Here is a 14130-nt window from a genome sequence, read left to right on the forward strand (position 1 = left end):
AATCATAGTTTTAGACTTTTCACAGTGTTTCGTGTATTTTATTCTCACGGCGAAGAAACTTGCTCGGAATAAGAAGATTTGAAACTTGAAATTCGATTGATTGTCGAAAGATAGTCGAAAGCACGAAGCAATTCTGCACTTGGTCGCTTCAAATCACTTTAATTTATGGTCGCGGTGACGCGGTCGTGTACCAAAGGCTTGGAATATTTGTACGTACAGTGTTTTTATCAAATCGCGTTATAGAATCAGTGGTAACATTTCTACTAACGACTTACGAGATTCTCCCAAGCAGGCTATATATCACTTTCCTGTTGGGCAAAGCTACTCGAAACTTGCTCGGCGCTAAAACAAGCCCAGCACCAGGTCCCGGCGCGGGGATTTGAGATAACTTCAGAATTGGGTTTTCGCACAATCATGCATAATGTGATTTAGATCGTTAGTCCCGCGCGGTATAACCGCTTTAATAATTGGAAAGCGATTTTAGTAGCTACTTCGCTCACAGTGCGACGTACCTTGCGCGAAAATCGCCGGCGTACAAACCCCGCGCAACCTACGTGACGAGAATTAGGGCAAAAATCAATCCAACAAATTAACAGAAGCCTCCGGTGTAGCTTACCGAGTACTATGGCGAGGGTTTTCGTAGCTTTCCGTTCCTTCTTCGCCGAGCTTTTCTCCCGTTTCTTCTTGCTCGCCTTGTTCGCCTTGTATATCGTGAACCTCGAGCCAGCCGACGCATTTTTCCTCTCCTTTTTCACGGTCATGCCCCCCAAAACGCTCGGGGTTCGTCCGAGTTGAAGGTGCAGCATGGACGGGGTGCTCCTCAACCTCTTCAGCTCCTGCTTGTTGTTACTTCCGTTTCTCCTCCCCTGCGTTACGGACATCGTCCTGGGCGGCGGTGGCGACGAGGACGACGACGAGGCCGACGCCACCTTCAAATTCGGACTCGAATTCGTCTCGAGTCCTTCGTGGATCGCGCTGCTCACCGGCTCGTAAGACGAATCCGTCGCCCTGGTTCCATTTGGTCCCCCGGTCAGCTGGGTCTGGGCTATCATACTGAACCGGGAACTGCGATAAGTTTTTCAAAAATCAAATCTAGCTTTGTCGATTAAATGGGAGCTTTGACGATGGTCGAAGAGAAACCGGTTTTTCGACTCACGCCGATCGCCAAACGTTACAAGAGACAACTCTCTAGTTCCTTTGAAATTCGTTTAGCGTGATACCTAAAATCGCATTGAAACGATCCAAAAGTAGTCTTGGAATTTTTTATCGTACGTTATTAGCCAGAGAGTTTAGTCGTAAACGAATGTAACGTAATCGCGAATCTGATCTAAATCGTACAACTGATCGTGGTGGAAACTCTTGGCGACGACATACGTGAGCTTGGCGTGAGAAAAAAAGAGGCATTTAATAATTTCCGATAATTCATGAAAATTTGATCTGGTTAAACCGTGTAATTAAAGCCAGCAGCTAATTAGCTAGCCAGGCAGGCGTGCATGACCTAGTAGTAGGAAATACCGGGATCACCGTCCATAGAGGAGGTCAAAATTGCCTTGATCTCGAGGGAGGCGCGGTGTTATCTATTCACGAGACATCTGGCTCGCAGCCGAGGATCAATCGGAAGCCAGCGATGCGTCCTGCCGATCATTTATGCGTGTACCATGCGCCCGGACGTGTACAGGTATACCTATCATTGCGGATAGATGCGGTGTGCCGAGTGCCGAGTGGCTGTTGGGCGAGCTTTCGGCTCTCGCCGATCAATCTATTTACGACCGGTATAGCTTGCGCTGTGATACAGCCATCCATCGCAACCGATTCCCATGCGTGCCTAACAATAACTTTATTGCACGCCCTTCCCCCTTCAGCTTACGATTGGTACAATGTTCAGTGGAACGTACGATACGTAGATAGGTAGATGCGTAGATAGGTCGATCAGTAGTGCGAGTCAGTAGTCGTCGGGCAGCGGTATAAGCGGAGATCGAGCTGGTGGTTCGTGGCACCGTTGTCAGGCCAGTAGGGAGGGTAGACGTGCGTTCAAAGCCATTCTTTGAAACGCGATAGGCTGAAATTGCACGATTCATGGGACCGGGAGGCGGAGGTGAGTCGATAGATTCGTAAGTGTATCAGTTACCGACCTTGTGTCAATAATAATTGGTACACTTACCTCAGGTGCCGTTTGTTTCTCCCGATTTGAAACGATAAATTCTCCGCATTCTGTATCTTCATATTTGTTCGACATTCTATTATGTTTTGGAAATTTTCAAGAAACTTTACGTTACTGTATAAATACCAGAGTACGAATGATTTGTTACCAAGTTTTTGTGTTGCTCGGATGAGTAGTTTGAAAATTGATAAATTTTTATTCTGTCAATCATGGTACGTTGATTTACTCCGCACGTGAACCAGAACCGTGAATTGTCGTAATTGGCAAGAACGGTAGAACTGAGAATACGAGTGTTCTTTTACCTTCATTTTCGAATAACGTTTTTCGCAACTGAGACATTACCCTGCTCGAATATTACTCCATAAGGTGACCTCTGAAAGGTTTAATACCTGGTATTCGAAACCCGGTGAAGAATATCACTGCGAAATGTCAACGCTTCCACAAGTTGGAAACTCGGCTTGGGAAGTTCAGCGAGTAATGTGAAAAATGTGAAAAACCTAAAGCTCGTAAAAATTAAACTTCAAAGGTGTGAAAATATTGTTCAACCTGCTCGTGCAGCCATCTGGTAAGATCGAGGAAGATTATCCGACGGGGGTCACGTGTTTGTTCTTAATTACAGACTTGGCACTTTGTGTTATACTCTGTGGTTATTAGGGCGTGGTTACGAGCACGGGGCACGTATGGTTATGGTGTCGGCAGACGGGGCTGGCCGCACCGGGAGATAGAAAATACGGGGGTGATATGCCCGCAGGGGAGTAAAAGCTATACGTGTGTTAACTTCCTCGAGGATGAAAACGACCTGTTCTACTTCTCAACCGAAATGTACCGCCCCATGTTTTTATACCCGACATCCCCCGGCTCATTGGCTTTTCGGTTTACGTTCAACGCCTCGCCCTTAACACCCTTCAGCCTACGGGTGGGAGCAGGGGGTGGGATGGGAAGGGACGTTGGGGAGGGGGGCACGCTTCTCTGTATTATGCAAAACACTGTGGCAAACGAAGTGTATAGGTGGAGTTCGCTTTGTCGGGTGCCAAAGTACCCTGTCAGATGGGGGATGTAAGAATGCCTCAAACCCCCCCCTTCCGCCTCACATCACCGCGCGCAAAAACGTTTTGTCAAGTTGCAGAGGTAGGGTTTGATTTTAAAAAGATGCGCGCGAAGAACGAGAAAGAATGAAATATTGTAGGAGGACGAGACGTGGAATGGAAGAAAAGAATTATACAGCGTGATTCTCATTATACTTTCAATTTTTTTTATTTATTTATGTTTTTTGCTTTTTCTTCTTCCTCGCAACGATATATTAGGTTGATGAAGTTTCACGAGCCGTACGTAGCTGGCAGATAAGGATATAAAGCAAGAGACACGGTACAGGTATAGAGAGAGAGAGAGGACGAAAAGCGGGCGGGCAGACAATCGGTTGTTGTTGATTATCTTGAAATAAGATTAATTAATATGGATGAGGCGTGTTTTGCATTTGATAGAGTCATTTGAAACGGCAACGCCCTTGCGTTCAGTTCCTTCCCGAACCCTGAAACTTTGTCGCCGGAGATCTCATACCTACTATCCCTTCCTACATCTATACCAAAGCTGAATATCTCCTCGAGAGGTTCAACTGCCAGCTCTGCAGCCCCTAAATAGGTAATAACGAGTCACGCCACCTCACTCAGGCTTTCAACGACTCTCGGAAGTCAGGCTTTAGCCAAGAGAAAAGAAAATTGGAGAGAGGAAAGAACGGGGAAAATAAAAAAAAAAATAGAAAAAAAGGGGGCGGGGGGGTTGAAAGGGGGATTAAGACTTTTCGAGACAATATTCAATAGGAACTTACTCAATTAACCTCGTTTCAACGACAATGCGGCCGTGTTCTCGAACCAACGGTTGCGAACGTCAGAGTGTCGGACTATCTTCCAATTTCCAGCATCTACTGACCGATTGTACGATTGGAATTTCTCCACTTTTCCTCGAGCGAGGTGATTCTTTTTTTATCAATCGAGGCTCGCGGAGCGTCGAAAAACTTTATACTTTACGAATTGACCGTTCGAATTGACTTCGGTACGTAACGTAAAAAAGTAATACCCTTTCGAAGAACCTGTACAAGGATTTGGATGCGATATAATTTAGCGTGGAACAAGCTCGGAATTGAACTCGCTGCAGAGCTTAAAATAATACGGCTCGTTGCCATAAGGTGAGAGCATTATACAGCTCGAGTTCAGAAAGAACAAACTGCAATTAAACTCTAGCAAACTGCACCAGGTAGTACCTACCAACCTACTACACAATCCGCGGTGGTGGTGATGTAAATTTTCTACAACATAGGTTTGTATGTAACATATAACGGAGAATAGCTAGTGCTAAATTTTGATAAAAATTAAAGCGAACCAGCTGCTTCGCCGCCCGGTCTGCCTCATATTTTATATTATATCCGGTGTGTAACATGATGTTTCAAAGGGATATTAAAAAAGTCCAGAAATTTTAATACGCGGATGCGTTGCTGGATTACCGCGTTATACGGCCATCATTTATATCCTGCTCAGAGGCAAATGTGGAGGAGGGTGGTTGTTATTTCCATGTTTTTACCGTCTCTAATTATCTTTCGGCGTGTGCTCGTTAAAAAGACGTCGCGTAGCCGGGCGGTGCGTTAACCTGAACAATTTCGAAAAAAAAAAAACAATTACAACAACCAAAAGCAACAGCGTCAAATTTGCGGAAAATATTATTAAAACTTTTTCACGCTGCGTAGAGACAACCGTCAGACCATTCGCTACAGTTGAACAACTCCTATTATAGGGCAGACGCGAAGTCGGCTTGCGGATGCTCGGCATCTTATGCAGTGAACACGGATGTGAAATTACGCGATGCCTGGGCACTTAATTAGCAGGGGGTAGGAAATTAACAAGAAAACTTGTATGTTTCGAGCTGAGCAGCGCGCTTATAGGTACCGAAGTGTCTGTAAGTGTTTTGAATATTTCGCGTAATTGAAATATAATTATGGAAATATTCTCACGACGATCCGCAGCTTTCGACACGCTAGATTAATTGCAAGTCAACATGACAGTTCTCGGATATATTTTATAAAATCTCGAGGCACGCGGGCGGAGTTTAAAATATATACCCTGTGTAAGATACAATGCTATAAGATGCGAAGATTCAAAGTTCAGGAACAACTCTTGGCGAAGTGGGTGTGCGAAATTCAATTGGATATTTGAAATTCAACCTCGGTTGAAATTGCTTTTCCAATAGATTGTGAAACACTCCGCCCCTCTCTTTATTCGCGCTTCCCATACGTATTCTGTCTTTGCCATTCTGGCGGGATTCGTAGATGCGATACCTGCTCGCTTTCGCAGCGAATAAGACGTGAGCACGATTCCCGTGATATATGTATAATTGACAAGCAAACGCGACTCGAACTCTTTGGTACGCGTTGCGCGAACTCTCAGATAGGAAAAAAATTGTCTCTAATTGCACAAGTATTTCATAGTAATCGCGTGTTAACGAACGGACTCACGTGATGTCAGGATCAAATCGAGGCCTCTGAAACACCCGAATCTCGATTCGAATCTTGGTAATTTTCGTTCGATTCGACCATCGCCGAGACGTTTTCAAAGTGAACCGGATTTTGTGTAACATGTTTGCCAACGTGGTTGAGAAATAGAGGAATCGTAAATCGACGAGGGACTTACGCAGCCTCCTCGACAACGGTGGCCAGTATGAACTCGGTGCTCTTATCGTTCGATATAACGACCCCGGGCTCCAAGGGCGTTTCGTTTTCGTCCTCGTCCTCGTTGCTCCCCGAAGCGGTGTTCGTAGCTTCTTCAAGCCCGGGTGCAACGAGGGCTGCAGCTCCCAACGCCGTCTCTGCAAACCTTGCAACAGAATAAACACTGCGTGATCTTAGTTAGAACCGTGCCAATTAGAGCTGCGACGCCTGGCACAGCGATTCTTATAACAACGATCGGGCTTATCGGGCCGGAAGTAGGACTCGATTGATTTATCGTTAGCCAAATTCTTGCCCGTCTATACGCTAGAACGCCTATCGCGCCGCACCGGGTTAATTAACTATCGAAATCGAGGGGGATTAGAGGGAGAAAGATAGAGATAAATTGGCGCAATTATCGATAATTGGCTTGTAAGCATTCACCGATTAACAGTTCGAGAATCGAGGTTTGATTACAGGGCCGAAATCGAAAGAGGATCGGTAAATATGTAATAACGTACGTGTAGACGTATATGCCACGATTCGATGCAAATTACTCCTGTTTCACTTCACTCGTATTGTATACAATATGGATACCCAGTTCCTGAAGTAGGAGTAATTTGCATCGAAGCTAGTTCCAAAGAATATCGAGATTTCTTTTTCGTAATCTAGTTTTACGGTCTACGGTATCGGAGAACTTGTCATATCTCTTTTCGAATCATTGATTATATGTATATACGTATATAGTACAACTGTATAAGTTGTACCGATTTAGAGTTAATTTCGTCAACTCCAGATCTGCACTTCGGGGCTTTTATGCTTCTCGAGTATCTCATTGTACAAGTATTGTTAAGGGGAATGGCTGTGTCACTTCAATAAACATTTTTGGACGTACATGTAGAATATATACGTATAATGTGTATAACGAGTGGAAAGGGTTGGTCGTCGAGGCGATTAATGATCTTCACATCGCAATAAGCTGGTGTTACATTTCGGAGATTTCTCTCTTTTCGTTTTTGTTACACACTCTGTTTTGTGTTTTACACACGCGAAATGGGGCATGAGGCTAAGTTGGCATACATCAGAAGAGATAGACGACGTCGTATAAAGTATACAGGCACAGTACACAAGGCGGAGGTCTAGCGTATTGCATATATATGTATAATATAAATACAGGTATACATTCTCGAGTTTTCAGACAGAGAATTGAGGGTGTTTACCTGTGGAAAACAAAACCGCACGAAGAAACACTGCGATAAGTATTAGAACATTAAAAAGTTGGCGAAAAACAGACAAAAACAAAAAAAAAAAGAACACACGAAGAGCATTATCAAACCGCTTTGCCCTTCTCACGATCAAACATACATGATATCTTTTATTTTTCTACCGAAATGGAATGTAAATTGGATAAGTCGAGTTTAATTGATAAAAGATATTTTTTCGTATTCCAAGTCGACCCCTCTCGTTTCACGTATAGATATGTTTTTTGTTGATTCCATCGTTTCGAAGCGACAAGGATTTTCCGGCAGAGATACGCGTTACGCTTCGTTTTTTCCTTCCTTGAAAAATTGTCAAATTTTTTTTTTTCTCTCCCTCTCTCATCGGCGTCATTATTAACGGAGTGCTGGTATCTCCGGGAGCACGTAGCTTTCAATTGTTATGGCCAGCTGTCACTGTCACCCTGACGTGACCCGTCAACGTTGTTTTTACACCCTCTCTCCTGTACGCATGTATACGTTTCTCTCGCTCCATTAATTTTATTTGCATTCGAATTTATATCTGCGTCAAAATTTACGACCCGAACAAAAGCCTACGTACACACGCGTACGTACGTACCTACATGTGCAATCAATACGTATGTATATACTATACATATGCACAATAGCGGTTATCGCGTCAACGTCGATTCGTACTGTGAGCGGCATGTTTTTTTTTTAAAAATTCTCTGCTCTCGCTTTCTTTCTGAAATTTTCGAACCGGAATTTGATACCCTCGTCCCTGCCACTCTACGGTAACAAGCAGTGCTTTATCTGTGTTTCACGTGTCAGAGATGGAAGGGAAGTGAAAAATTTGACAAGACGTTTCTTCGCAATCCACATGTGAACCGATTATCATTAATTTACAGGAGCTCGAATTATCGTGTTACCGTTTCGAATTATTTTCGCTTCGTACAAAGGTGAAGATTCCGAGGAATACAAAGTTACACACCTAGTTTCCTTTACCGCTAGGAACAAATATATGTGTTATAATCTGGTTTGTCACACTCATGGACGTAAACGAATTTGCCGAAGATCAAAAAATTACGATTATACTTTACACAGTTGAATTTGCAAATATGATTGAAAAAAATCGTTAGGAATTGAAGGAATAATTCAGTTCCGACAAAGTTACTCCTATGTAACATGTTTTACGTCAATTATTCAGTATGGAGATTGAAATCGATCGGTAACCCGAAAAATCCCTGGACGAGAGTTTCTTTTACCGAATTTCATCAAATTTGAAATTATCTTACGCCATGTTAGAATTTTTGAAATCATAGTTCAGATTCGTAATCAGAGAGTCCAAAAGTCACATAATACTTTCTTGTTATGAAAGTTGACTCAGCACAATAAATGTGTGACTCGAAGGGTTAATCGAGGGCGAAGCGGCTTAGTTACCTATCGGATCCTCCCCCAATTCCACCGCCCCGTGCAGCCGGCAGCTCCTTACCTCCTTATCCCCGTCAATGCCGCAGTCTCCCTCTTACCAGAGCATCGCTATCTCGGAGAACCAGGACGGCTTCAGCGCGCCGGCCTGAGATAATGAGATGAACGAGAATTCGCCAGACGCATCCAACTATTTCCCTGTCATAATTCGTTTTATCGCCGAACGGAGGCGCCGGCTCATCGTCAGTCAGGCTGCAGGCTGCTTGTTAAGGGTGACGCGGAGAAGGTGCGGAAGACTCATCGTCGGACGTATGGAACGAACCGTTATTTTTTTAATTTTAAAATTAAATTAATATAACATCAAGACGTTATCCTGTTTCACGTAGGTATACTCGTGTCGGGTCTTGCACCCGTCAACGCTTTCTTCTCAATACTTACCGCGTCCGTTAAATTTTTACCGTCAGCGTGGAACGAACGCTGTAGAAACGTCCGAATAAAGAATTAGCCAGAGAATACACACGCGTAAATATGTGTAATTCGTGTAATGCGGAATATATATTGCAAATCCGAAAAGAATTATACCCCGAGGATTCCGACGAATGGAGGTTATAATGTTGAAAGAAGCTGCACTCCCCAATTTTTCGGCTCGTAAACACTGCCTGAATCCTCGCCTGAAACGTGTAGTTACATTCTTTCCCAGGCTGTGCAGTTTTATTACCCTAGGTGTACGGTGTGTGCGCAACAAACGAAGTATAATGCGAAATTCTGGACATTCGTGAAAATTTTTACATTTTTCAACTCGAATGCGAGTTTGCAGAACCGTGTGATGAATGTATTCGTGTTCAGGTGAAGAAAATGAGAAAATAACAATAAAACTTTCGTTTCTCTTTTTTAGTTGCAGAGCTAAATGCCCGACGCGAAATTCGAAATTGCACTTGTTTCGCTGCTGGGATTTGCATGTGTTTTCCGTTTGCACTTTAAAAACGGTATCCGTGCGGAGTCGTTCTTTTTTTTTTCTTTTCAAACAATTTATATTCATGCTCCTCGGACGTGTATTAGGTAAAGCTATTTACCTCTAGGCGAGTATCTGGTTTTTCGGGGATAAAAGTACGGATTGAGATATAACCTGCTATATCAATGCGAACTTTGGGCGTAACGGATAAAATTCCCGGCCTTCCGTAGGTCTGATTTCGAATCACCTTCCGCACAATAAGTTATCGTTATCGTTCGCGATTGAAGAACTCTGGTGAGAACGAAACAGGCATGAGGAGGGAGATAGCGTTAATCTGGGGCGAGGAAATATATTTCACAGGGTGAACCGGCCATGCGGGAAGAACTTTTGTGTTTCTTTGTTTACGTAAAAAATTGCGACAACGCTATTTCGATTCGTACCTGTGTTGCACTGTACGCACGGAATCTCGAGGAGCGAGAAACGCGATGCCGTTTACACCGGAGAATGCGAAGTGTGAAAAAACTCACCTTCTCGTATGAGCGATGTTCTCTATTATGCTCCCCGGCTTGATGTCACCCAAATTTGGTTTTCTGGCCGCCCGAGCTTTCTTGGCTCTGTTTCTAAGCGCCTGAAACACAAGTGAGTAAATTCAAACGACGGTTAGTTTGTCGCGGATGAAATTTGCGTTTAAATTTGCAAACCATACGCGTGTACGAAACAAGAAACTCTATAATATTCCTGGCGATTAGCCTTAAACGATTATATCGTCGAAGGGACGGACGGACTCGGGACTTTGGGAAGCAGAGAAACGAACTGCACTAAAGAGGGATGGATAGAAAAAAAGGAAAAAAGAACAAACAACCATGGAAACTTCGCACTTCGTTCATAAGCTCTTCGGCGAGGCAAAGTTTACTCCTGGAGTATATAGGTATAGTCAACGTCAGGTAACAGCCGCCATGCCGTGAACGGAGGATCGATTAAGCTAAGGACCTTAAGCTCACGCTGATCGTTTGTCAAAAATTATCGCGCGTATGAATTATTCCGCGAAATATGATCGCGGTTAGACGATCCTCGGGAAATTTACTTTCTTGTCATTTAAAAAACCAAAAAAAAAAAAAAAAATATTATAATAATACTCAAAATTAAAATCCCACTTTTCTATTTCAGGTATTCCGGAATGTCTTTTTCGCGGTGCTTCAAAAGCGGATGGAAAAATGCGTCGTGGGTTGACAGAGAAAGAGGTTACTCTGCGGTAAGCGATTAAAAAGAAATTCATTCTCTGAAAAGTACTTTTCGCAGCTGACGAAACGACTCGAAGTCGTGAAACGAAGAATCCAAGTTACGAATTTACTTCGAATCGTGAATTTTGAAATTTATCTCTGGAACAGACGATTTACGTCGAAGCGAAAACAACGGATTCAGTTTCACGCGGCGTACAACTCGCGCTGTTTTCCTTGATTATCTTCTTCACCTCGCCGCCAAAACGAGGCAAGAAAATAGGGGAGCCATATTTTAGGGAATCACCCGTATACGAGGAGGAGACAGGGTGCCGTGGATAAAGTCCGGGGGTGGGATGGAGGGGGGGGATCGGAGCGTTTGCCCCAGGGGTCCAAGTTTATCGTAGCTCGTACACACACATCTGGCAATTTTGTTTCGCGTTCCTGGACCGTTTGTCTATTTGTCCGTCGGTCCACGACCCCGGTCCGTATTGTTGCAGACAGGTAGGCATGTGTGAGTGCGTATCCATACGCCCGCCTCCGTATGGTGGCGCGATGTTAGGTAGGTACTCCGAAACTTTCTCACGAGTCCGTAAACCGCGTGTGTGTTTATACCCACCTTGACTGGAGCTAAGACATTTGGATTAGGGTAAATGGGCCAAGTTTTCGACGTGTAATTTCGAGTTAATAATGGCCGGTTAATCCATCCGTATTCACCTTCTTGTTGCACACAATCCGGCCTTGGCAAGGATGCAAGAACTACAGAGAGCACAATTAACGTCTCCGTTAAAGTGTTTGCGTGTTTCGGTGACGTGTGTGGGAGGTGCTGAACGAGACACGGACCAAGTAATTAATACACAATTAGCCCCGTCGGTCTCGCCGAGATCCGGGAACAGGGAATACAGCCGGATGGTGTATCGGTAAAAGCGGTCGGGCCGCCCCTTCGACTCGGGCTGGGGTGGCTTTCTGGGCCGGTAACTTTTTGGCGCAAAGTTTCGTTTGACGGCGGGGCGCGGAAAAGCCGCTGGACCGATCAAAGCGCGAAGAGCGGAAGCGTCGTAAGTTTGCCGGCTAACCTTGAATATGTTGTAGTAGAGAAAGACCATGATGATGCAGGGTATGTAGAAGCTCGTGAGGCTCGAGTAGATGATGAAGTCGGTGTTGTAGAAGAGACAGAGGTCCGGTATCCTGTCCGGCGTGTTGTTCAGGCCCAAGACTATCGGGCTTCCTATGGTTATCGATATCGCCCATACCAGCACTATCGTCATCCACACCCTCCTGTTGTTCTTGTGCTTGGCGTATTTTATCGGCTTCGTTACGGCTATGTACCTGCGACAGAGGTTCGTAATACCCGATTAGTCTCGACTCCGCGATTTGCGTGTTATTCGCTTATTCCGATAATACATCGGACGAAAGTGAAAACCGCCCGAACATTTCCCGAACGAAATCGCAGCTGAGCGATAGTGTATAACATTCGTCGACCGTCGTTCGTCCCTTGTGAGAAGGATGTGACGTCAGGGTTTCCGCGACCCAGTTATGAGGGCAGGGACGACTTAAAGGACGCTTTTACCGCTAAAAGCAACCCAACGCTCTGGGACCTCCGCTATTTTTTTTTCTATCCCCTCGCCGCCTCCGTCCGTTCGAAACGTTCGTTTTCGCGAAAGTGTAAATCCACCTATGGCACTGCACGACCGGGATAAAGGGTGAGTCGGATTCCGCAAAGGTTCTCTGACTTTGATTTCTTCGATTTCGCCAGCAGTTGGCAGGTCTGTTTTTTAATTTTCATTTAAAGATCTGAGCTGTGCGGCGTGCTCGGAAAATGCGATTCATCGTCGAGGTATACCCGCGTTATAAAAGACTAGTCTCTTGTTCCACGAGAGGCAGGCGGCTCAGGTGGAAAGTAGCGGGAGTAAAATCCTATCGAGAGTATGGATGTTTGCGGAGCGCACACGCCTTGCGATATAATAGTAGGAGTTTCGGATGTTTTCTTAAGACTTCAACAAGCCGCGGGGAAATACGGGCAAGAGCACGTAGGTTATACATACATACGATGATTGGAAAATATTTGTTAAAGGACGAATCAGGCGAGGCGATGTAACATTCTTAGAAATAACCAATGTTCCTTCTCTCTCTCGATATAATGCAATTTTTTTTTTTTCTTTTCAACAACGTTTTGTTTCTTTCAACGTAACGTCGGGGCTGATAAAACGTCGATTCGAAAAAAGTATCGTACTACTTGTACGAAACAGTGTACTGCCGGAATAGAATAGAATATAATGATTCGATACTCTTTTACTCTGTAGCGAACGTGAGCTTAAAAAATGAAAAAATTGCTGATATTAACGCGAGCTTGAAGTAGATTGGTCGTTAGTTCGGAACTATGTACGGTGTATCGGATCTCGCTTTCGTGTAGCCGCGTTATCGAGTTTGTAATTCCTGCAGCCTTCGGAAACGCTTGTTTATTCATGGAAAATCCCGGATCTCGTAATACGTAAGCCTGTGATAATATCGAGGATCCGGAAAATCGCGTAATACGAGGGAACAGGGAGCAGCGTCGACGAAGATGCGTAAGTACCAGGTACCAAATCTCATCCTGTGCCGTGTACCTTGTAAATTGTGTAAATATCGATTATTCGTAGGTAATAAACGAGATGTAGTACACATCGCGATGAAACGAATTCAAATAGAAAAAAAAAAAAAAACGCGAAGTAACGTAAGAAAAAAATTTAAAGAAACATGTATCGCGGGACTTGAAAGAAAACGAATATTGCGAAAGAGTGCAAAGAACCGTGTTCTTCGGTTAAGGTACCTACGAGCGGAAGTTATATGACGTATAGATATTTCTAACGGTATTTTTGTGTACATAACCGGTACGCGAATGCAGATACACGTCTACGCCCGTGTAGATACAGTGTGAAGAGTTTCCGGTACGACACATAATAAAGCAGCGATATGAGAAATCCTGCGCCGCATACCGCAGGCTCTTCCATACGGTATCCCTTCTACGTCCCGCGCGCTGCTTATCGTTGCTACCATCCCTCCGAACCATTGTAATAATAATAAAAATAACAATAAAAGCAACAATGGTCAGAAGAATAACACATGGTTATTTTTGTCATTACTATTCCGGGAACGGGATAAATTTTATTTGCGCGTCAAATATACGTCGCTATTCCTACTGTACGTACACATTTACGACAGGTCGACGGAGTGTGCAAGGCATTCGCGTCACGCGCGGAGAAAATCAGCAAACTCTATTCTTTTCTCCCGCGGTGTACCTAAGCATAGTCCTTCTGGTCGCAAACGAAGCCTCGAAGAATTCGCCCAACGTTCGTCGAATCCATAGGTGTACCTGTATTAGACATCACAGAGATATCCGGCGGAGCGGAAGCCGAGATTTTCCGTCGGATTGGAAATTCGCCGCGCGGAGTATCTCTAGATTTTCCGAAAAACCGCCCGCCCGA

The 14130-nt window shown here is 44.4% G+C and overlaps 1 protein-coding gene across 3 annotated transcripts in view; it reads right to left on the reverse strand.

The window, feature by feature from the left end:
- Positions 1 to 14130, reverse strand: part of Dop2R (dopamine D2-like receptor) — a 126390-nt gene that overhangs the window by 3288 nt on the left and 108972 nt on the right. Inside the window, exons 4-7 of one of the 3 annotated variants that reach the window (XM_046630984.2) lie at positions 11743 to 11995; positions 9977 to 10077; positions 5839 to 6021; positions 617 to 1065 (exon numbers count right to left, since the gene is read on the reverse strand). In XM_046630984.2, coding sequence (XP_046486940.1) covers positions 617 to 1065; positions 5839 to 6021; positions 9977 to 10077; positions 11743 to 11995 — 986 coding nt within the window. Of the gene's footprint in view, positions 1 to 616; positions 1066 to 5838; positions 6040 to 9976; positions 10078 to 11742; positions 11996 to 14130 lie in introns of all 3 variants that reach the window. The other 2 variants (XM_046630983.2, XM_046630982.2) reach the window with 2 other exon arrangements.

This window comes from Neodiprion pinetum, chromosome 6 (assembly GCF_021155775.2).
Source record: "Neodiprion pinetum isolate iyNeoPine1 chromosome 6, iyNeoPine1.2, whole genome shotgun sequence".
NCBI lineage: Eukaryota > Metazoa > Arthropoda > Insecta > Hymenoptera > Diprionidae > Neodiprion > Neodiprion pinetum.